General features: G+C 46.3%; 1 protein-coding gene across 1 annotated transcript; it reads left to right on the forward strand.

Annotated features, from left to right (window-relative positions):
- Window positions 1–700: 700 nt before the first annotated feature.
- On the forward strand, window positions 701–19404 carry EIF2B5 (eukaryotic translation initiation factor 2B subunit epsilon). Its single transcript, XM_005525025.3, has 16 exons — window positions 701–859; window positions 1992–2116; window positions 2479–2664; window positions 2752–2929; window positions 4122–4202; window positions 4870–4947; window positions 5028–5340; window positions 5999–6144; window positions 6440–6575; window positions 7029–7130; window positions 7761–7868; window positions 8759–8849; window positions 9634–9757; window positions 14909–15034; window positions 16528–16638; window positions 17688–19404. Exons 1-16 carry the CDS (start codon window positions 707–709, stop codon window positions 17751–17753), a joined length of 2124 nt encoding a protein of 707 aa, XP_005525082.2. The 5' UTR covers window positions 701–706; the 3' UTR covers window positions 17754–19404.
- Window positions 19405–23158: the final 3754 nt, after the last annotated feature.

Consider the following 23158-nt stretch of genomic DNA (forward strand, 5'->3'; position numbering starts at 1 on the left):
GAATGTCTGGAAGAGATCGGGATCCGTGGAACTGACAGTGTCCGAGCAGGGGGACAGCCAGCACTGCAGCATCCCAGCTGCTTCACCAAGCTGAGGAGAAGAAAAATGCCACCCCCCGACTCTCAGAAACCACGTCTTCTTTCCTCCCATCCACTCTGGAAGGGTCTCTGGGCGGGCTCCCAGGGGTCCCTCAGGGGCTGTGGGTTTTGGGGACAGCTTATTGATGGCAGGTGAGAGCTGTGCACTGACGGGCTGCTTCACATCAAGGCTGTCCTTTGCAGAAACAGCGTCTTGACATTTGGAAACGCAGCACAAACACGTCGCTGCTAGGAAGTGTATCAGAAAACATCACTGCTCCCTAAACCAGACACCACCAGGGTCACATCAAAGCACCACACACACCCCGAGGCCAAGTGGGGATGTCTGTGGGGATATTCAGGCTTTCCCCAGGCAGCTGCGCGGCTCTACCCCCGCTCCCTCCTCGGGAGATGGCGATGAAACGCCTCTCCCCGCTCCTGAGGCCCTGCAACGGCGGATCTTCTCCACGGAGGTGAAGCCGGGAGGAGCGAGATGATGGGGAGCCAAGGAACAGCTCCCGCCCCGCTGCGGCCGGGACGCGCCGCCCCGCGCTGTTCTGTCCCCGCCGGGCGCCCGTTGCCGCTCCCGTCGCGAGCGGAAGCGGAGGCGGCGGCGGCCGCGTGCGGCGATGGCGGCCCGCGGTACCGTGCGGCGCGGGGCGAGGGGGGCGCCCCCCCGCGGCCCCGACCCGCAGGAGGAGCCGCCGCCGCCGCTCCAGGCTGTGCTGGTCGCCGACAGCTTCAACCGCCGCTTTTTCCCGATCTCCAAGGACCGGCCACGGGTGAGAAATCCCCTCTGGGTGCTGCTGCCTGCGCCGCTCCGGTGCCTCCGGGGCCGCCTATCTCGGTGTGCACCGTCCCCGGGAGGCCGGGGTGGGCAGGGATCTGGCGAGAGGCCGGGCCGGGTCGGGAGGGGGCGAGGCTCCCCGACCTCCCGGGTTCGGGCAGCCCCCGCCGCGGCTTGTCCCGCCCTCCTGGGCTCCGACAGTTCTCGCCCGTGGGAATTTCCATCCCTCTGGAGAGGCAGCGAGGATCTGATTGCTGCCTTGGTGCTGTCCGCTTTTCCATATGGCCTGGCGAACTGCGCTGTTGGCTCCTCGTCTGTGGCTGGTGCAGGACTGGCAGCGAGTTTGGACAGGCTTGTTTCTTATCAGAAAAGAAGAAACGAAATCTTGGCCCTTGCCAGCTGTAATGCATTAAAGAATATGGCCAGAAAAATGGATGGGGGTAGTACTTTTAATTATCCAACTCAAAAGGCTGTGTGTTAAAGGAACATGAAAAGCATCTGGAGACTTTAAGTCTGAACAATTATCTTACCTCATTTGCTGATGAAGTGTTGGTGGTGCTTGTAATTATACACGCGAGCTCAGGCCTGAAATGAAACAGCACCAAAAATGAATTAAGGAATGGTATGGCATCACTCAGGTGTGACCCAGTAACTCAGTTTAAAAGTGTGAGTTGGGTCTCAAGTCAAGAGAGTACTTCACTTTAGGTTGGGGTTTTTTCCCCTTGTTTAATTCTGGACACTCATATTCCTGTGGCTTCATCATTCATGTCTGACAGGTTTTTCTTGAAGCAGTTAAAGCCTGAGTCAGGGAATCAGCACTGTTTTGTTGGTTTTTGTTCTAGTCTTTGTCATTTATCTGAGTCTTCTTGAACAGTTTTCAGTGATAACTTCATGTTTTTATGCCTTTCTTTCTGAACTGAGGATCTGCCCCTAGAAGATCACAAATTAGCTCTTACTGTTTAGATCAACTGTAAAACATTTTTATAAAACCTGGTACGGTTACTTGCGTTATGTTTCTGGTACTATTGATCACATATCCCCAGGTTGGAAGGGGCTGTTGCTGATGTTGGGGCACTGAGTGTTTGTTCAGCTATCTGTATGTTTTTTTGTTTTTGTTATTTTTTCAGGCTCTTTTACCTATGGCAAATGTGGCTATGATTGACTATACCTTGGAGTTCCTAACAGCAACTGGAGTGGAAGAAACCTTTGTTTTCTGCTGTTGGAAGTCAGCTGAGATAAAAGAGCATTTGCAGTAAGAATCTCTTCTTTTTAGTTTTAGAAAGTATTCATCTACCCTCCAATAAGCCTCAAAGGCCTCACTGATTCTTATGAAAACTGTAAGAGACATCCTTTCAGCAGTGGTCTCCTATTTCAGAAAACACTGTTCCTGCTGTGTAGGAGGGTGGTTGTGCAGTTTGTTAAGAGTTGAGTGTTGTGGGACTGCTTGTCAGTTCACCTTCTGAGTGTACCCGAGCCTGGCAATATCGGGCTCACTGTCACAGGATGCTCCTTGCATCCCCTTACAGGTGTGGCATGCACTGGGACACTGTGTCGTAGTGTGTTGGTAGGAACAGCCTCTTTATGCCTTCCTGATGTTTTTTTTCCTTCTTCCAGAAAATCCAAGTGGTGCCGGCACACGTCTCCCAACACGGTGCGCTTTGTCACCTCGGACCTGTACCGCTCCCTTGGTGACGTGCTGCGAGACGTGGATGCCAAATCCCTCGTTCGTTCCGACTTCATCCTGGTCACTGGTGATGTGGTGTCCAACTTCAATATATCCAAAGCCCTGGAAGAGCACAAGTAGGTGCTGGAAGAGTGAATGCTTGCTGAGACTGTGGTCTGTAGCTCTCTGAGGAGTGTTCTCATAGTTCTGCCCTCCTTTTTCAGGTTACGTCGCAAGATGGAAAAGAACGTGTCTGTGATGACGATGATATTCAAGGAGTCCTCACCTGGCCACCATGCCAGGTGCAAGGAGGATGACATTGTTATTGCTATGGACAGTGCCACAAACCGTGTCCTTCACTACCAGAGAACGCAGGGGCTGAAACGATTCCACTTTCCTATGGTGCGTCTGGAACCTGGCAGGTGGAAAAGGACTGTGATAGTGAAGCAGCCCACCCAAGGAGATCCTCCTTGAATGAGGGCTGGGGAACTGTCCTAGCTGCTCCTCTTGGAGAAGCAGATGATAGGAAGTAACTTGGGGTAAACTGGCTTTTTCCCCCTTAATCTTTATTTGAGGCTTGGTGAAATCATGCTGGGACACACATTTGTGACTCATTCCAGTTTGAACATGAGGCAGATGTACTTCTCACAGTTCAGGTTTTGCCCTTTATTTCCTTTCCATGATGTAAAACAAGGAAATGAGATTATTTGTGCTATCGCAGGGGCTCCCAAATTGGGGTGCATATACCTCTACCATACACAGACCATTTTTACCAAATCATTTAGGTTGGAAAAGTCCTCTGAGATCAGAGAGTCCAACCTTGGATCACTGCCTTATCAACTAGACCATGGCACATCCAGTCATTTCTTGAACACCTCCAGGGATGGGACATCAGTAGCTCCCTGGACAGTCCATTTCAGTGTTTAACAACCCTTTCCTTTTTGAAGTGTTGTTGAGCCTGACTTGGGGTGGAACTACAGAGGTGCAAGGAGTGGTACCTCCTATTACCTGTTTGTTGACTTAATGCAGTAAATGTCTGTGGAGGCACTTTCTCCATGAGATAGATGGATCAGTTTTTTTCTTCAACTCAGAACTAAAGCTGTGATTGTATAATATTTTCATCCCCAAATCAGTTATCAAGAGGTTATTTCATGTCTTCAAATGGAAGTACAAATCACTGTAGGAAACCAAAAATAAAAAAACAAAAGAAACAAAACCCAACAATACAAAACTGACCCACAGCTGTAAAAATTGTATTTAGCTATATCAGTGGGTTTTTTTTGTACAGTTGTAGCTCCCAGAGACTGAGGTAAGGAGCCTCCTGGAAGAAAAGTGATTGTTGGAAGTACAAGCTGTTTCTGGGAGGCCTGCACTTTCTAAGGGCAGGGGCAGTCTCTGCTGACAGACACTCAACTCTTTGTGTGACCAGTCTGTGCTTGCTAAGATTGGGTCTAGTGTAGTTTCTAGATTTCTCTGATTCTCAGAACTTCAGCTAGTTTAATAATTCAGTCAATACTGCCCCTGGCTTATAGAAGCTTTTGGGGTTCAGTACTGCATGGGGCACTCAGTTCATCTGAATTTTTTCCTCTATCAGAGTCTGTTCCAGAACTCTATTGAGAATGTCGAGGTGCGCCATGACTTGCTGGATTGTCATATCAGCATCTGCTCTCCACAGGTGAGCCTTGCCCTTCCAAGGATCCAGAAATCAGTCTGCACTGCTCCCTTGGTACTGCTGGTGTGCAGGGGCTTTGTGTGGCCCGAGTACCAGGTTTGGAAAACAGAACTGTCTGAGCTGAGGGCCAGGGTGATCATGTGGTGCTGCTGTGTGGAACACATGGAGGCTCAGTCTGTTTATGGCGTCCGCTGCTCAAGCCCAGGCAGAAATACATGGTGGATGCATCCAGAGACTGTCTGATTTGGCACAGAATGAAACTATTTCAGAAAAAATGTGATTTCACTTTGGTAGAATAACATCTGTGGAGCAGAGGTGGTGGCTGTGCTGTGGAGAAATGTCAGTACTTGTAAGCTGGTACTATGATAGGGTAACATTCAGGGTTATTCCAGCTAAGGCTCAGTAACATATCTTCCAGATCTGATAAAGTTTGTCCACAGCCTTCCTTTGGGGGTGAAACTACAAAGTGAGGCTGGGCAAATTACTTGGAAATGCTAAAGCAATGTCTTACCCCTTTTGAAAACCAGAATCTCTTCATGGATTCAGGAGGAGATGGGAGGGTCAATATTCCTAGCAGAAGGAGTCAGAGCTTTGTTCAAGACAAGACCATCGCTTTCCTATATTGTGTAATTTGACTCTGTGTTATTTCCATGTACTTTATTCCTGGCAGGTGGCTGAACTGTTCACAGACAATTTTGACTACCAGACACGGGATGACTTTGTGCGTGGTCTGTTGGTCAATGAGGAGGTAAGGAGAGGGTTGTTACAAGGGAGATCCTCTTACTTTGCCTTAGAGAACCTTCTGATGTGCTCCTGCCTGTCTCCCAGGTCCTGGGGAACCAGATCCATATGCATGTAACAACAGAAGAGTATGGTGCTCATATATGCAACCTCCTGATGTACGAAGCTGTGTGCTCTGACATCATCCGGCGCTGGGTTTATCCTCTCACTCCAGAGATGAACTTCACTGATGACAAGAACCAGAGTTACACCCACTCTAAACACAATATTTACCGAGGGGTGGACGTGAGCCTTGGCCACGGCAGTGTGCTGGAAGAGAACGTGCTCATCGGGCAGGGAACAGTCATTGGCAGCAACTGCTCCATCACCAACAGTGTTATTGGGCAGAACTGTAGGATAGGTGAGTGCAAGAATGAGGGATGTACCAGCCTTGCCAGGCCAGGACACACATTTGTTGAACTTCAGTTTTTAAAGTGTGTTTGGCACTGAGAGAGGATGATATATGGGTTCTGATTGATTGCTAATGGGGAGAAAGGAGAAAATCTTGGTTTACTAGCAGAGGAAATAGATTAAAGTTTTCAGGGTACCATAATGAAGCTGGAAAGTACTTCATACAAATGAGTTATTTCAGCAGCAGAGAATGCATGATCTTTACTGATCTAAAGTTATCTACCACCAACATCCTGCAAATAGGGGACATCTGTCCCCATTTTCATGAGCTGTTTCCCAGCAGCTCACTCCTAACCTTGCTCCCTCCTAGCTCACTCCCTCTTCACCTTGGCTGGATTTTCTATTTTATTTTTTTTTTGTGAATTGACTGTGTTTGTCCAAAACTGAGATGTCACTTGTTACTTTCAATTCTCTGTAGGGAACAAATTTTTCTTTCAATTTTGGGTAAGAAGTGGATGTAGGCCTCTAAGGTAAATTTTACCCTGTTGTCTAACATCCATCATGCATCAAGGGCGTTGGGAGTCAGTAAGATGCTTCCTAGTGGACTCAGCAGTGTCAGAGAGCACCAGGCAGCCTTCCTTAACAAATTTGTACTTGGTGTATAACAGGTGATAAAGTCACTTTGGATGGAGCTGTTCTGTGGGACCGAGTGCACGTAGCAGATAACGTGGAGATTAACCATTCTGTTGTCTGTGATGAGGCTGAAGTGAAGGAGAAAGTAAAGCTAAAGCCCCACTGTGTCCTGTCTTCTCAGGTGAGCTGATTTATGTCTGTTCTGCTTTCTGCCTCTCTTGGCAGGTTACTCATCTTACACTGTACTATTCCAGAACACAGGGCTGCCTCAAGTCTTTTTGCAGAGGTGGATACTGTGCTACTGCTCCTACCCTTTTCTTCCCTTTGCTTGGCTGGGACAGTGTAGTATGAAGTGTAGCCATGCTGATGTCTTCAAGTTATACTTGTTAGGGACAGCTTGTCTGGAGGAGGTACTGGTGGAAGTACAAGGGCCAGTCAGAGTGTTTTTCATTAAGATATGTCTCACATATTTTCAGGTAGTAGTAGGTCCTGGCATTACTCTCTCTGAGGGCACAGTGATCTCTCTGCACCCCCCAGATGAGGAGGAAGAGGATGATGACCAGTTCAGCGATGATTCTGGTGCAAACAAGGAGAGCAAAGTGAAATTGAAAGGTATGAGAGTCTGTCTCTGTGCACTAAAGCTATGCAGAAGGTTTTGTCTTCCATGGTCTTTTGGGGTCTTTACCAGCCCCATTCCAGACACTGCAGGGCCAGGGTACTTAGCGCTTCATTCAACCTGGAACCTATATGTTCTCATCGGGGCAAGCAAGGATACTCAGCTGTGTCCAAGGGCTTTGTCCTTGTGAAATACTGTTGCTACAGTGTGGGTTTGTCAAGGGATCTAAACATGGTCTGCCAAATGCTGCTGCTGTAGGAAGGAGTAAGTCACTTGTCAAAGCATGTGAGAAAATCCAAGCTGAAACCCATATGCATCTGCAGGAATCCCAGCTCCTTCTTGATGAAGGCTATTTAGTGGCAGTAATATGCAGGTTATATCAGTCTATTTCAGCTTTGCCTGTAAGTAGATCCAGTACATCCACACTCTGATTTTTGATTCTTTTTCAGGTTACAATAAAAAGGATGTAGGCTCAGAAGGCAGAGGCTATCTCTGGAAAGCAGATGACAAGAATGAAGAGGATGAAGAAGAGCAGAGACAAAGCCTATGGGGTGAGGAGAAGTTTAGTGTGGTCACCTGGGGGTTGGGGAAACTGGCCAAGTGGGATGCTGGTAGTTGTGTCTAGAGCAAGACTTGGGCTTTGTGAAGCAGACTGGATCCATGTAACTGCTGTGTGTGGAGGAAGGGTGAGAGGTAAAAGCAGGTCATGGACCAGATTCTCTGTACCTGTGCTCTGTGGAAGGTGTTTGTTAGATATTTGCCTTACAGTAACACACAGAGCTGTCTGTGCTGGGAATGCTGCACTATGGGTCACTCACCAGGCCCTCCCTCAGATGGGAATATGCTTTGGCTATTCCAGGTGCTGCTGGCTTTCTTCCTGCCAGTGGCAGGGTCTGCTGACATTGCTCCACTATGAGTCAGCAGTCTGTGCAAAATGCAGTTGCTTCTGTCCCTGTCCTTTGTTGTCTGCCTGCAGACTCCCAAAAAATCCCATTATCCTAGTGCCAGCTGTAGTGTTCCCTCTGCAACGAATATAATTATCTGGACCTGTAAATAGAAGCTTCCTTGCAAGGACAGATAGTTGCTGACTTGGTTGGGAAGACCCTGGGACAGCTGGTTCCTCATGGCATGTGATAGTTGCAGCTTTTTAGTGCTGAATGCTGCATCTTCTCCTTCCTCAGGCCCAGTTATGCACTCAGAGGAAGAGAGCGAATCTGACAGTGACCTGAGCATGGGCTCTGAGGAGCCAGACAGTCGGGCAGCTTCCCCTCAGCTGGATGACATCAAAGGTGAGATGGGCTAAAGAAGTACAGTGACTCTGTAGATAATGCAGTGTGGGAGGTTTGTGCTGCTTTCTCTGGGTGTATGGGAAAATTCAAGCATCTCTATGATAAGTTGTTTCCTGATCTCACTTCCTGCATTTTCTGCAGAGTTCTTCAATATTCCCCGTATCACTACTGGGTTAACCCAAGGCAGTCAAGGGTGAGAAACTAGACAAAGAGCCTCCATCTTTCTCATCCTCATCACTGGACCTTCATGAAAGAGACCTCCCTGAGTTGTCTGTTTAAATAGCAGTGCCATTGCCTAATTTTAGAGACTATGGGAAGGTCCAGCAGAGTTTCTCTGTATGGACAGCTTAGTACTGTAATCATTCTGGAGAAATAAATGTCCTTGTAGGAGCTGCCTCTTTTGGCAGAGATGCTTTGATTTTCTGTTTTGTTGTGTTAAGCTTATCTGGATTTGAAAGAGGTTCAGGCCAAATTGGAAAAACTCAAAAACTTTCTCATGTTGGAATATCACCACAAAGGAAATTAAACCAATAAATTTTAGATTTGAATTAATACTTTCAATTATGGGAAGATGAGGTTTGTCTGAATAGGAAAGGCTAGATTGTGAAAGTATAACAGAAAGTCTTCTCTAAAAAGCTGCAGAGGTAAATAGCTTTGTACTGGTTTCTGTGGATACATCAATGATATTTAGTAGGTGGTTTCCTTTGTTTGAATTATATCCCACTATTTATAAGTATAGTTGCTGTGGGTTTGTGTCAGCTTACAGAGAACAAATAGACATCTGTGTCAGAATGCTTTTTTTGTGAAGGGCATCATTCCTTCAGTAATGAGCAGTTTGAAGAATCTGTGCTTTTCCCTCAAGTCTAACTGCCTGTCCTTTCTTTAATTAGTTTTCCAGAATGAGGTTCTGGGTACGTTACAAAGGGGTGAAGAAGAAAACATTTCCTGTGACAACCTGGTCCTGGAAATCAACTCCCTCAAGTGAGTTGGGGATGTCCTTAAGCATCCTTGGGGCATCCTTAGGGATATTGTTCCTTATGCTGAACAGTTGGGATTGACAGCAGACATGTCAAAAGAAGAGGAGAAACCATGTGAATGCCCATTGTTAGGCATTTTATCAATATGGAGCATGAGAAATGCAGCTTAGACATCATGACTGAATGACAGCAGGAGTTGATGGAGAGCACCAGCTGCATGTCTAGCATCCTTGGTGGTTAGGCTTTTCCTGCCCCATCTCTGTAACAAGAGATTGAATTGCTGCTAAATAACTGTGGACTGAAGAGAACAAGCCAGTTCTTGGTACGACTGCCTGGAAGTTCATGCAGGGTGTGCTGCTCTGGGCATTGCAGCATTCAGCCACCTGCCTGCAGCTGGGGCTGTGCTATGGTGTGGCTTGTCCACAGTATTTCTACAGCAGCAAGTCTAGTACACATAATCAGAGTGCCTTTTGTCTAGTGTTTGTCAAATCTAAACCTGTGGGCCTTTATTTGTGAAAGAGCATTCCTACAGCACTCTGGTAAATGTGAGGGTGCTGTCCCTGCAGCAACTTGTTCCAGTTGTGAAAACAGATTTTCAGGACTTATGTGGGGCCTGATGAATCACTGATAAAGTGATTTTATTGTCTGAATATTTGCAAAACCAAATAAACAAAAAATAGGTTGAGAAGATGAAAATGAGACTTTCTACTCTATCTCTGTGAATAGCCACAGTCTGCAGAGATGAGACAGTGTTATATGTTGAGGGGTTTTTGCCTTTTTCATTGTAGGTATGCATATAACATTGGCCTGAAGGAGATGATGCAGGTGCTCAGTAAAGTGATCCTGGAGTTCCCACTGCAGCAGCTGGATGCAAACCTGGACTCCCAGAACTATTTCTCAGCACTACTTCCTGTGAGTCCTGCTCTATTTGACTCTTCCTTGGGCTTGTCTCCTAATGTGTAGCAGTCTCTCTGTGTGCCCCAGGTAGTTCCTGCCTGAGAAATCTCTTTGGTTAAGCCTGGAGCCACTTGAACTCCTTGAGTTCATGAGCCTCTTTGTCTTCTATAGAAGTTAGAATGAACTGAAATTGTTGTTCCTGCTTGACAGAGCTCAGCTGAGACTGCAGGTGTGGGAGCTCTACTTCAATACCTGTGGTTATTTCTGTTGCCTGTGTGAGACAGTAGAAGTGCATCATTTGTAAAAGAGAAAAGAGAAGGTCTGGTAGAGATGTCTTTACAGGCTTGCATTCCAGCAATGCAGTTCTAATCCATCTCAAGTCCTGTGCCTGGGACAGTGGGAAGCACAGTGGGGATCCCAGTGGGATCCTTTCCGAGGTCTTCCTTGTCTGCATCCTGTAATTGGTGACAATTTTTTTTAAACCAAATGTAAAGGCATGATATCGTAGTCCTTGTGCAAAGATGAAGTTCTGCTTTCTTTCTAGGGAGATGGGTTGTATAGTTGGGTGTACCAACTTCAATTTCCTGCCTTATGGCAGACAAAATAGGGTAGGATCTGTTTTTAAAAGCAGGCAGTTTTCTCTTAATGGTTTTGTTCACCCAAGCTGAAGTCACTGTAGTATTTTTGTCTCTTTGTCCATTTATGTATTTGACTTTGCAAACTACAGATTCTGAAGATGCTCTTTCAGAATGAATAGGTCTGACACATGCCTAGGACAGACTACTTCAATTTTTTAGGACTACTTTCTTTTGTTTTTAGGAGATTGAAAGGAACACTGAACTTCCTCATAATCTTTTCTCTGAGGAAGTGTGTGCTTTCAATTGATGGGAAAAGGTGGAAAACTAATTCTCCTTTGTGTAGGTGTAAGAATGCTACTTAATTCACCTCTTGGACATGTGGAGATGCCTTCTGCAGAAAACATCCATGTAAACTGATCTATTCTTCAGATGGCTTAGTGAGATTTTGCTGCTCACTCTGTTTAAATTCTGCTTGCTTTTGTTTATTTTTCCAGACTGTTTTCTTGAATAGCATGTCCTGTCCTAGAAAAAGAGAATTGAAGGAGGAGGACTGAAGAAAATGTTGGAGCAGGTGTTAGATTCTAGGTGGAAAGCAGTACATCTAGACAACAGCTTGTGTGGAGTTGGTAGCTATATAGAATAGTGGGATTTTTTTTTATCCCAACAGGGATATGGCATCTCTTGGTCTCTCAGATTAGGCTCCTACTCTAGCATGAGTGGTAAAGAAGAATTTCACTGCAGCACCCAGTCAGAAGATGTTGTAGTCTGGGATGAAGCATATAAATGCATAAAGTTTTGTGTAATTACCCCAAACCCCTAGAAGCTGAAGACAATGGTAGTACATGAAGAGTTTCTCTGGGAAACTTTGTCCATATATTTTTCATCAAAGGAAAGCTAATGCTTATGTTTAGCGGCAGAAAGAGCAAGTTAGCTCACCTTTAGTGAGAAGTAGTAATAATCAAATTGTAATGTTTAGAGTGGCCATGTGTTATGTCATGGGCAGGTGGCATTTGTCTAGGCAGGGAATTGTGTTCATTTATGAAGTACAAATTACCCTTAGATTTATCAAAGAAAGCCAGGTGTCAAACCAATTGAACATCATGGCAGCCAGTTTATCCAGATTCTCCCTTGTGAAGAACAACCAAGAAGTTTCTTAGAGAATCCTTCTCTGGGACAGATTGTGCATTGGATGATGCCTTCACTGTGTTCAGGATTGCTGTGCTGACTTTCTGAACTGCATTCAGCAGGAGCACAGTGTCCTGGTCAGGTACAGGTGTGTTCACTTGCACTCATGATGTTTGTCACTGTTACAATAACCCAGTATTTGGGATGAGATACATCTCTAATAGATGTAATGAACCAGCCTAAAAAGGCTTATTAAACACACATCACTGGTCTTCTGAGGCAGCAGCTTTGTGTATTTACCAGCAGTGCTCTGAAAAGACCCATTCTTTGGGCAGAAGTTTTACAGCATCTGGAACAGTGGCTTCTCTGCAGCTTGCGATTCCCTGGTTAGCAAAAAGTACATTAATTTACTAATTCTTATTTGCAGTCTGCAAATCCCAAGCACAGGCTTGGTATTTGGTTAGTACATAATGAAAGCAGCTGCTGCTGAAGTTTGCAGCTAAAACTGCCTCAGGCAATAGCAGTTTTGGGCTGAGAGCTGCTCATGATGGAGTAGTTATGGAAAAGTGTTATTTTGTGAGTTGAGGCTACCTGCATTCTGAGAGTGATGGGTATCCGAAGCCCACTGAACCTTACAGACCTTTTTATGTTTCTCACTCTCTTTGTAGCTCAACTCTGACCAAGAAATGTTGAATTAAGATGGGTTGTTTATGTAAAACCTATGTCAGAGCAGTCCCAGGCAGCTCAGGAGGGGAAATGGTGGGAATGCCATAATTGTGATGTATGGTTTGACGTGAAACCACAGTATGTGGTCTGAAGTGCTGGCCCCTGAGCATGATGTTCTAAAGTGTTGCAGCAATTTTAGGAAACAAGCATCTCGTAAAGGATATTCCCGTGGGTAGTTTTTTCAGATGAAACATGCAGGCTTGAGAAATAGAGATATCCAGTTTGATCTATGTCAGGCATCTTGTTCAGTTCTTGTACAAGCTGTAAAGTAGAGAAGGTGTAGAAATAGACCTTTCCTAGAGCTATAAACCTTTCCCAGATCTGGGATTCTGTAATTGTGTGCATGTGAACACACTGTGGGATTGCTTATTTGGGGACCAAATGTATTTCTGCTGTCACTGAAGCCATTTATGGTGATTAGCACAGTTGCTGTTGTGGTCTGACAGGCTGGAATTACAGTTTTGTCCATCATGTTTTGCAAATACTTCCTGATGGTGTTCTGTGCTGGTGGTAGGTATAAAATGATCTTGGTGTTGAGACTGTCCTTCTGACAAGAGAGCTGGATCACAAACCTCTTTGAAGTTGTTGGAATATCGTTGACCAGATTTGATGAAAGATAAATCAACCTGTCAGAGAAATCTCATTGCTTTCTCCAAACTGTAGATTGTTTTGAGGAATTACCTGTGTAGAGTCAAAGCCTGAAAAATTGTGATATTGTCCATAGGCCTCTCTGTCAGGTAACTTTCCACATTTCTCAGTGTTTCATCAACTCCACATTGCAAGCTTCTAATTCTCCAGTTTAGATTTTCATGAAACTCCCAAAATAGCCTCTCTGGTCATACAGACTTAGAGGATGTTTTTCCTAGGGGCTCTGTGGGGCTGAGCCCTACTATCCCCATTAGCACCAGTTACATGCAATACAACTTGACATAGTATATTTTTACTTCTTTCCCTTTTCCAGCAGCAGGCACACTGAATTGAGTCGTGAGGTTGTGAGTGTTTTCTTTACAAATAACCTCCTTTCAGAAACACAATAGCTTCTGGTTAGATTTGTGCCTGCTTATGATTTAAAGGTGTTAATAGGAAGGTATTACAAAGTGTTTCTTAGCCTGGAAGGAACTTCTCAGTAGCTTTACTGCAGTTGAGGTGAAGATTCCAAAGAATAATAAGAATGGGGAAATGGTTGTAGAGGAGGGAAGAGTGTTTAGCATTAAGCATTTTGCTAAACACTAAAGTATCTCCTGTAAATGCCACAGAACCCTCAGTTGTTTTATTGTGATACCATGATGATCAGGATCATTCTATGCTGTTACTGCTGTTCCTTAAACCAGCCAATGTACCACTGCACATTTTATTTGTTTGTACTAATCATCTTCTTTGTTTCTGCTTGAGGCATGCAAATTCTAGCATGGTTGCATAGCAAATGTGTCTGAAGAGGTGATGGAGTGCTCTGTACTCCATCTACAGTACTACTGAGCAGAGCAGCACTGTTTCCTAGCTCAGGCTACCTTTGGTAGTCCTCACCAGCCTGGTGCTCTCCCTCTCTCAGGTCTACTGCCTGTTAACAGTTATCCTGGACAGTATAATGCTGATTAACCCCAAATGTAGGTGACTAAAAGCTTCTTCATCACACCCCAAGCCCCTGTGGATTGCCAATTTCCCTTCAAAACAGACCAGATGTGTTCTGCAAGGAGATACTGCTGAAGGCACAGCAAACCACTGTATCTGTGCAAGCATGCCAGGGGTGTAGTTTCAGGATTGCCTGCTGTTGAATTACTCCATTTAAAAAGATGTGGAACTCTGATTTAATTTCCTACGATGTTTTCGTAGGGTGGTGAGGTCATGATGTGGCCAGTGAAGAATTTTTGTGTCTTATCCAAGTCCTGATACCTTTTAAAATTTTTATGGACAGGGATCTAAGTATTATCTCCTATCCCAGATTCAGGTCAGTTTGTGCTGCTTTGCAGAGCTCCCTGGTGCATATTTCCCAGATAGGTACAACAAGGGAAGGAGCTGTGGGAGACTCAGAAATTCTGTTTGAAGAGGCAGCACTAAAATTATTAAACTTAAAACTTCAAGAAAAATAAGCCTTAGAGGAGAGAACAACTAATAGTGTAACAACTTCTTGCCCTTCATCCTTTCCACCCATTCCCTGCAGCAGGCTTCAGGATCCAAACAAGCCTCTAGGCACACAGCAAATGTGTGATTTGCACTTAGGGGCTGCTCTGACGTGTTCCTGTTTTAGGGTTGGTTGTTTTTCACTGTTCACTTCTACTCAGCTGGTAATTAACCTGGCATTATCTTTTTCTGTGTTGCCTTATTCGTCCTTCTGCTTTGAAGGAAAATTCCACTGAAATGTCAGCTGTTCTGTGGGGGGAGGCTCTGAGTAGCATGTAGGTATCTCTCCTTGTCAGTCTGCAGTGAAGAGGTTTTTTTTGAATACCAGACTCCATTGAACACATTTATTGTGATGATCTAGTATTCCATCAAGAGAGGCAAAAATAAGAAAGCTAATAGATATCTTGAAATCTTAGTAAAACCAGGTTCTGTCCTCACATGTGAGACTCAATAGCATCTGTTTCATGGACAGCAAGGGTCAAATACCTGAAGTAGTCAGCTGAATGGTTTCATAAAATGCTTCCCTGGGTCACTTTCTTGGTGTAACACAGCTGAGACACAGGGCTGAGTGCGCCCATCCATCTCAGCTCAGGAGCTCTTCTGTGTTTTCTCCCTGCAGCTGTTGAAGAACTGGACCCCATTGTTTAAGAACTACATAAAACGAGCATCAGATCACTTGAATGCCTTATGTGCCATTGAAGAATTCTTCTTGGAACATGACAGTCTCTGCACATCAATAGCTAAAGTGAGTATCCACTCCCAAACCTGTTTTTGCTAGATTCACAGTGGAATGCATCCTATTTACATAATCACCTCTCTGCTTTAGAGGAGAGAATTTTGGGGTCTTGGTGGTGAGGGTGTGTAGAAAATCCATCTGTAACAATTTATTTAAAAACAAAAAAAGTTCTGTGTCTGCCTGTGCCTCTGAGGGAGCACAGCTGAGGGTGAGTATTAATTACCACCCTGCAGCCTGTGGGGAGCTATTATTTTGCAGCTTCCAACATAGATGTCCTTGTTGTATGACGCTGGAAGAGGCAAGGCCAGAGATTCACTCACTTAATTTATCTCTCCATGGTCCCTGGGATCTCACTGCTAAATGGTTTATCCTACTTTGGAATGCAAAACAGAAAAGCTGCGAATAAAAGTGGAATTTTATTCAGGCTGAGCTAGTTATGAAATTGGGAGTAAAGGGAATCTGCCATGTGGCTTATTATCTGTCTCCCCGCTTCTGAGAATTTTCATATATTCCTCCTCACCATCCTTCACAAATATTTTGTCCCTGCATTCTGTCTGCCCTATCACATGGAGAGCATTTGACTTGGATTGCAAGGCTCCTTTAGCATCAACTCAGGAAGCCCCTGTCTGTTTTGGAAGAGCTCTCCTAGAGCCTGCTTAGCTCTTGATTCCTGAAGAAAGAGTAATCCTAACTTCTGCTACCAGTACTTCTGGCTGATGGCAAAGCACTTAGGACTGGAGCCAAAAGCCTTCAGTTTGGTGAGCCAAAATGTCCTTGAATCACAGCAATTGTTTGGCATGTGTCCATTGTTCTAGGGGCCTGGGTTTCCCTAGAGGCTGGGAATTGAAGTGACACTTTATATTTGGAGTTGGCAGCCAGCTTTGTTAGTGCTGTGCTGCAGGGAGACTGACAGCGAAGTGCCTGCTCTGCCTGAGCACAAAGGCACCCTGAGAAAGCCTGATGGTGTCTCCCCCTTGCTCACAGGGCAGGGGCTTGAGCTGACGAATGACCAGTTGTTTTTGTCACCTGCCATAAGGCACTGCAAAGAGAGAGCTGGCAGGAGGAGGGAGCCTGGGGTGCAGAGCTGGATAGGTTCATGCTCTGCACGTGTCACTGTTGTATGTAAGCCTGAATCAGTTGCTCATTGGATCTGCTTTGGGGATGGTGTTTGGGTTTGCTTTAAAAATAACTTACATCTTGAACTGATGTCCTCTGTGACCCCTTGTTGCCCACTGCTCTCAGTCCTACCCAGCATCCTCAGAGCTGAAGCTGGTGGGGCTTCAACTTTGACTCATTATGTGTCACAGCATCCATCAGGAACATAAGGCTTGGTGGGAGAATCACGGTTATTTTTAACAGTAGAAGGAAAATGAAGCAGACTGAGTGCCTTCTGGTGAAGACAGAGCTGAGAGACACAGCTTACGTGCAAACTTTGTACTTGGACGTGAGCTAGTCCCAAAAGAGTTTATAGAGAGCCTGTTGCTCTTTTCTAATTGATGCAGGTGTTGATGACATTTTACCAGCTGGAAATTCTGGAAGAAGATGTAATTCTCAATTGGTTCTCTTTGCGGGACACATCTGACAAAGGAAAGCAGCTTCGTAAGAACCAACGGGTGAGTCACAAAGGTGTTGGGAGAGGCCACAGTGGGGGGAGAAAGACAGACAACAGCTGCTGAAAGAAACTTCATGTGAAGTTTGGTGTCACTGTCACCTTCTGTGGAGCAGCTGCCATCACATAGTAGGCCAAGAAACACTGCACAAAACCAGTGCACTAAGCAACACGGATTTGTTCTCCAGAGCAGACATTTCTGTGCATTCTGCCATAATCATCCTGTTTGGATGAGGAATGGAGGTAGTATGAGGATTGTTTCTAGTGGGCTCTCTGTAGCATGAGGCCAGCACTTTCTGGAGTAGCAGCACGGCTTCTCTAAGCCAACACCCATTTGCAATGGGCTTTAGGCCAATGCCCTGTGTGCTGGCCCCATGCAATTCCTTTGAAGCTTTCATTCCTGGCTCAGCAGTCCCTTCACATATATTTCTAAGCATTTGCTGTACTGAGTGGTTTCATTTGGCTTCTGTTACAAGGAGCATATAAACTTCCCTCCTCCATCAGGCAGAACTTTGTGCTGCAGTTTTGCTGAGCCCTGTTCCAGTCCTCCTCCCTGGATCTGGAAGAGAAGTAGAGGAAAAAAAGCCATCTGAAGAACAACTTTGTTCAAGACCTTTGCAAAGTCAGCTATTAGTATAGGTCAGCAGAGCTTTCAGCTGCTTGTTCAAGCCCAGTTAAAATGTAAAATGAACTGCCTTTATAATAGCAGTTTCTGAGGGACAAGATTTTTTCCCCAGCAGAGTTTTCCTAACATGTCAGCTAAGGTGAAGCTGCCATCAAGCTTTTGTCTTTTTGCTGAATGTTGGAGGGATTGTCTGACTGAAGGAATCTCCTTTAGGAATTTAATCAGTCTGCATTTGTCTGTGGTATCCCAGTTATTTTTCACCTAATTGTATCTCCCTCCCTCAATCTGCCTCCATTTCTGTTTCTTCTGGAAACATTCTCTTTCTTGTGCATTATAGTGATGCTCACTCACACAAGTGTATTTGTTGAGCATTTCCAGCATTGCTTAGGTGTCAGTTGTTACCCAATTATGTCTCATTCTCTCTGCAGCTCCAGAAGTTTATACAGTGGCTGGAGGAGGCAGAGGAGGAGTCGTCTGACGGCGACCAAGACTGACATGGTGGCTCAGCATGAGAAGAGGCTCTCACTGCCTTTCTGGGCCAAGTGGGCAGGGCAAGATCAATGCCAGTGCATGGTGTGTAGATGTGGGGCCTGACATCGAAGTGACTGACAATCCCATCATTAATTCAGTTGTGTGTTCCCAACTTTGCCACTTCCCTCCCTCCCTCATTTGCACCTTATGTTGCAACCCAGTGTAAAAACTATAAGGGAAAAGCAGGAGGCAGTGATACCTAGAATCCCTCTGGAGCCTGGATATGATGTACTGTAAGCTATTTTTGGGAGGTCCTTGTTACTAATACAAAGGGAGAGAGTAGATGCAAATGCATACAATGCCCCTGTAGACCTAACCATCAGGGTTGTGGAATAGTGGTCATACAGCTAAGGTATTTGGAGTCATTGTTGCTTCTGGAGCTAAGGGAACTCCTGCTGAAGAGACACTGGCAAGGTTGGTGAGTAAGAGCATGTGGATTAGGATCTGGAGTGCAGGACTAGAATTCAGGAGTTCTTGTGCCTGGAGAAGATGCAATGTCTGAGGATGCCCAAGGCATTTTGCAGCCTAGAAGGCACTTCTGTGATCTTTACAAAAGGGAAAATCTCTTGCCATCTGCCATGTTAGGATCTAACACAAGTTGCACAGCGGAGTTGGTAAAACCATGTGTTTCTGTAGAACTGGGGGTGATGTGTGCTCAGCTTCCCCACAGTGTTGGCTGATGGTGGATGGCTGTACGGATCACCACATCCTGCACATATCATTCTTCTGAGCCCCCAGCTTAGCAGGCATGTTTTAGAGAAGCGTCTGCTTCTTTTTTTTATGAAAAGGGAGCAGAGGTGCCTGGCTCCTCCCACTGCACCAGCTACACTTGGGTTTTGCCCTGGGGGCATTGACTGCACCAGCTGCTTTGAGGAGAATGCAAGTTCCTAAGTTCTGCTCCAGTGTGAAAAGGAGCGAATGGTATTTCCTTCAGCAGCACACGGTCTGTGTATCCACATGATTTCAGTTACATAAGCTTGCTTACTTCATGGCTGTTTATTTATTTGAAAACTTTCTTCAGACAGCAGGGAAAGTGCTGCAAACCCACTGTGAGGCTCTGCAGCTGCAGAGCAGCTCGGCAGGCAGCAGGGAGTGCGTGTGCCTCTGGCTCAGACAATGTGTGGCAGCAGCAAGGCCTTTAAGAACAGCTTACTTGGAAGTGTCACTGTGCTGTGTTCTCCCCTGCTCTCAAAAAACAGAGTGAAAAGGGTACCACAACCATCACCTTGTGTTCATAGGTGGGTTATTTGTTGGATGTTCTGACCTTGCCTCTGCCCCTTCAGGAGGAGCATGGAATAAATCCTTTGCAGGGGGAAATGCACTGGAGCTGCCCACTCAGGATATTTACTTGGCCGTTCCGTGGTGCCACAGTTGTCAGTGAGGGGACAGCATTTGATGCTGGAACCAGGGATACTGCCTCTAAAAAGCTGATGTTCAGGCAGGGCCATCTTGTGCACTCACACTATCAGTTGCCAGGATTGTGCATAAATGTCCTTGTTTTCTGACATTGCAAACTCAGTCTTGTAAATGTTGGGGAAATAGTTGGTATCTGAATTTTCTGTATCTGCCAATATTTAATTCAGGGAGCAAATAAAAACTATCCTGGTGTTACCAGCTTGTTTCCCTTTTTTGACTTGGAATTTTATGTCTCCAGTCTCTGCCCTTGAGCAGGGCTTCATGTGTAAGTTAAATAACTCATCACTGCTTTTTTCTCAGATTTTAAGCACACAATAGGCAGCTAGGAAATCAGCACAGCACTGAATCAATGAAAGTGTTTGGTGGTAACTCATGACCCCTGTTTGCAACTAGGGAACAATTCATTAATACTTCCAAACTTGGAATCCTGAAGTGGGTGAGGTTTGGTTTTGTACAGAATTATGTTGCAAAGATGAACCTTAAATCTAAAGAAATGTTATAATTTGTCATTATGGGAATTGATGGGTGATATGTCCTGCGTTGTGCCCTCCTGATGTTGGGAAATAGGAGTTGGCAGAGGCAGGGAAAGGCAACTGCAGAACCCTTAAAACCGTTTACAAAACAGTGGCAAGACTTGGTTATTTTAAAATTTCTTTGGACATCTCAAGTATTTTTTTTTCCTTTTACAGGGTAAAAATGACTTAAGAATAAATTTAACATGTAGTGCTGTAAATAGCTCAGTTTGCCAGAAGTTCTTGATTATTTCTGCCAAGTAACAATTACACTTCTGTTTTTGCCACATTCCTTCCTCCTTTGCTCCAGCTTTGTGGTATGAGCTGCTTTTTTACCTGGGAGTTAAAATCCAAGGGGAGAATGTTGCTCTATGGCCATATCCTTCAGGCCCTGGTAGTGTGTGTGGTGGGGTAGTTTTACAGATGCCAAGAGTAGAGTAGCAAAAAGAAAACAAATTAGGACACTTGATACTCTCCAAGGTGGAATTCTGGCGTGGTGCAGCATCCTTATGTACTGATATGTGTGGTACTTTTTAAAGGAGCATTTACTCCATTGCTGAAGTGTAGGATGGGCTTGATGCTTTCTTACTGCTTCAGTTAAGATGTTTTTTTGGTTGGAAGACTAGAAATGCCTTTGAGAGCAATCTTGAATGTGGAATCATTGCTGCCCATCTCTGAGCAATGTAAGCAGTAAGTACTTTATTTTCCTAAGGCTGTAATAATCAAGTTGTTTGACTTTCCATCAGGGAGGGAGAAGGGGAAGGGAAGGGAAGGGAAGGGAAGGGAAGGGAAGGGAAGGGAAGGGAAGGGAAGGGAAGGGAAGGGAAGGGAAGGGAAGGGAAGGGAAGGGAAGGGAAGGGAAGGGAAGGGAAGGGAAGGGAAGGGAAGGGAAGGGAAGGGAAGGGAAGGGAAGGGAAGGGAAGGGAAGGGAAGGGAAGGGAAGGGAAGGGAAGGGAAGGCATTCTTGTATCAAACCCATAACTTCAGTTAACAATAGTAACCCTTTTAAAAGAAGATAATAGTTTGGTGTTGCTTAAAGGTGTAAGCAATGGAACTCAAGTACATCCACCTCTGCTTTGGGCTGTTCCAAGGTGCACTAAAATGTCTGATGCCTCTGTACTCTCTAAGGAGAAACAATGTTATCAATGCTGCAATTTTTAAGTTGCAATAATTGCAAAAATAAGCCAACAGGCAGTTCAGAAACTCTTCCTTGAGGACCTTGGAGTGCACAGCATAATCCCCTCCTGCTAATTTCTTTGTCACTGTGTTAGTGAGTCATACACCACAAGGCCTCTGTGAGCAGTGGAACCAATCTATCATTGAGTCTATTCTGTCACTTGACCTGTTTTAAAAGAAAAGGCAGCTGTAGCAATGAGATTTCATCTACTACTACCCTGGGGGGTGTGGTACCGCTCCCCTGAGCTGCATGTGCTCCTTTGGGAGCTCAGCACTACTGAAAATTGCCCTTTTGGTAACAAAGGTGTCTAATGTGTACAATACAGGCTCTGAGGTGCATCCACAGCTGTGCTGGGAGGTGGGTGAGACAGTGGCCCTGCTGGGGCAGACTAGGATTCTTTTACATGTGCCTGCTTTTGGGGCAGAGAGGTGTTACACAAAGACTTTAGGCTTAGCTCTGTCGGGGTTGACACAGGAAGAAGCAATTTAAATTAAACTTCCATTCCTGACCTGGATTCTTCATTCCAGGTACACCAGCTTTTACCACAGAGCTCCGAGCATAAAGAAATTACAATCTTCCAAGAGCTGATGTGGAAACACAGGAGAGTCTCAGACCTCTTACAACTTCTGCTTACCTGAGGACTTACTTCCCTTAGATTCTTACTCTTTTTTTCAGTTTAATGTCAGGTTCTTCCCCCAGTCTAGCAGTGCTGCCCAGGTAATAACTAGCAATGCCTGCAGGACTATTTCATGCATTAGGAGGCTTTTTTAGCTCAGCCTGCCTGCCTGCCTGAGGAACTTGGCTCTGTTCCCTCTAGGATCTCTCTGACTCCTTTTCCTACGGCAGGGGAGTCTAGTCTGAGGGCTGATCTAGTCTCACACCCTGTGCAGGCCCATGGTGTGGTGCTTCCTCTGCATTTGTTCCTTCTAATCCAGGACAGTGCAAGGCAGTTCTTGCCCTTCCTGTTGGTGGGTGTTCCCAAAATTCCATCTACCCCAGCTCTGCTCTCAGCCACAGCTCCGGGAAACTGCTGATGGAGATGGTTCCGTGGTGCCCATTGGGTGCTGGCAAGGTGTGCAGAGGGGAAATCAGACAGCCTGAGACTGCTGTGGAACAGAGGCAAGTCCTAGGGGCTGGGGTCACAGTGCTGATGACTATAGGTAAAAATGTGCTGGGGTCCAGGGAGATAGAGGATGGGAAGAAACCACACAGCCAAAAGGTGCCCAGTTGAAGAGGCCATGGTATGTGGAACAGGGGATGCTCACAAAGAGCAGAGGAAAGAGTCTGCTTGGTGAGGAAAAGGTCTGAATACTGGGGTTAGTTGTTGGATGGTGACAAGGGGTTCAGAAGGAAGCCTCAGCTGTAGACGAGCTGGGGTTGATGATAGTCCCTGTGTGTGGTGGCCATCTGAGACACAGTACAGGAAGCTCAGAGGGGTCTGTACATGGGAGAGTAGGGTAGAGATGGATATGCCTCGTGTTTTGTAAGCTGTACTCATGGGGCACATAGCTGTGTGAGGAGCATGGCGAAGCTGGGAGGTGTGTGATAAAGGACCAGGGCTGCAGAGATAGAAGGGGAGGCTTGGAGTGTGGACAGAAGCAGAGGCTGTGGGACACGGGAACGACCCTGTGTGTGAAGCAGCATCAGAGGGTGTAACAGGGGTGTGAAAGCTGAATGGGGGTGGGGAGCCTGGGAGAGGTATATTGCCAGCTGGCACTGGGAATGTGGGTGCACGGGGAGTACCAGGCTGCGGATAGGAGGATGTGGATATAAAGTATAAACCCCAACGCACCCACGGGCGATGGGGCTGGAGGTGTGCAGTCCCAGGGGCCGTGCACCCCCACAGGGCACAGTGGATGGATGTGTAGGGTGGTCAGTTCCAAACGAGAGGGTCAGTTCTAGCGAAGGGGGGGGGGGTCTCCTATCGGTGCGGGATCTAGCTCGGGGGCAGGGTGGGGGCCAGCATCGTGGCGGGATCTGGGCCCAAACTCGCGGGCTGCCCGCTGAGCCCAGTCCCGGCCCATAGCGAATGCCGGTGCGGGGTCGGTCCCGCTCCGCGCCGCGGCCCCGCGGGGCGCCGGTTCCGGTTCCGGCGGGGCCGGGACGGCGGGCGGGGCGGGGCCGGCCGAGGCCGAGCTTGCGCCGTGCAGCCGGGCGGCGCTGGGACCCGGAGAACAAGGGGCGCGGGGGGGGCGGGCGTGCGGAGGCCGCAGCCGGGCCGGGCCGGGGCGCGGGCGGGGGCCGGGCCGGGTCTGGGGGTCCG

The sequence above is a fragment of the Pseudopodoces humilis genome, chromosome 11 (assembly GCF_049639895.1).
Source record: "Pseudopodoces humilis isolate 2021_Gansu_Grassland_sample_001 chromosome 11, ASM4963989v1, whole genome shotgun sequence".
In the NCBI taxonomy this organism is placed as follows: Eukaryota; Metazoa; Chordata; class Aves; order Passeriformes; family Paridae; genus Pseudopodoces; species Pseudopodoces humilis.

Bases quoted from the DNA above. Each gene is read 5' to 3' on its own strand.
- EIF2B5 (XM_005525025.3), top strand. From the start codon at position 707: ATGGCGGCCCGCGGTACCGTGCGGCGCGGGGCGAGGGGGGCGCCCCCC. The intron at 2,930-4,121 runs GTGCGTCTGGAA...TTCCTCTATCAG, and splicing joins AACGATTCCACTTTCCTATG to AGTCTGTTCCAGAACTCTAT. The intron at 6,145-6,439 runs GTGAGCTGATTT...ACATATTTTCAG, and splicing joins ACTGTGTCCTGTCTTCTCAG to GTAGTAGTAGGTCCTGGCAT.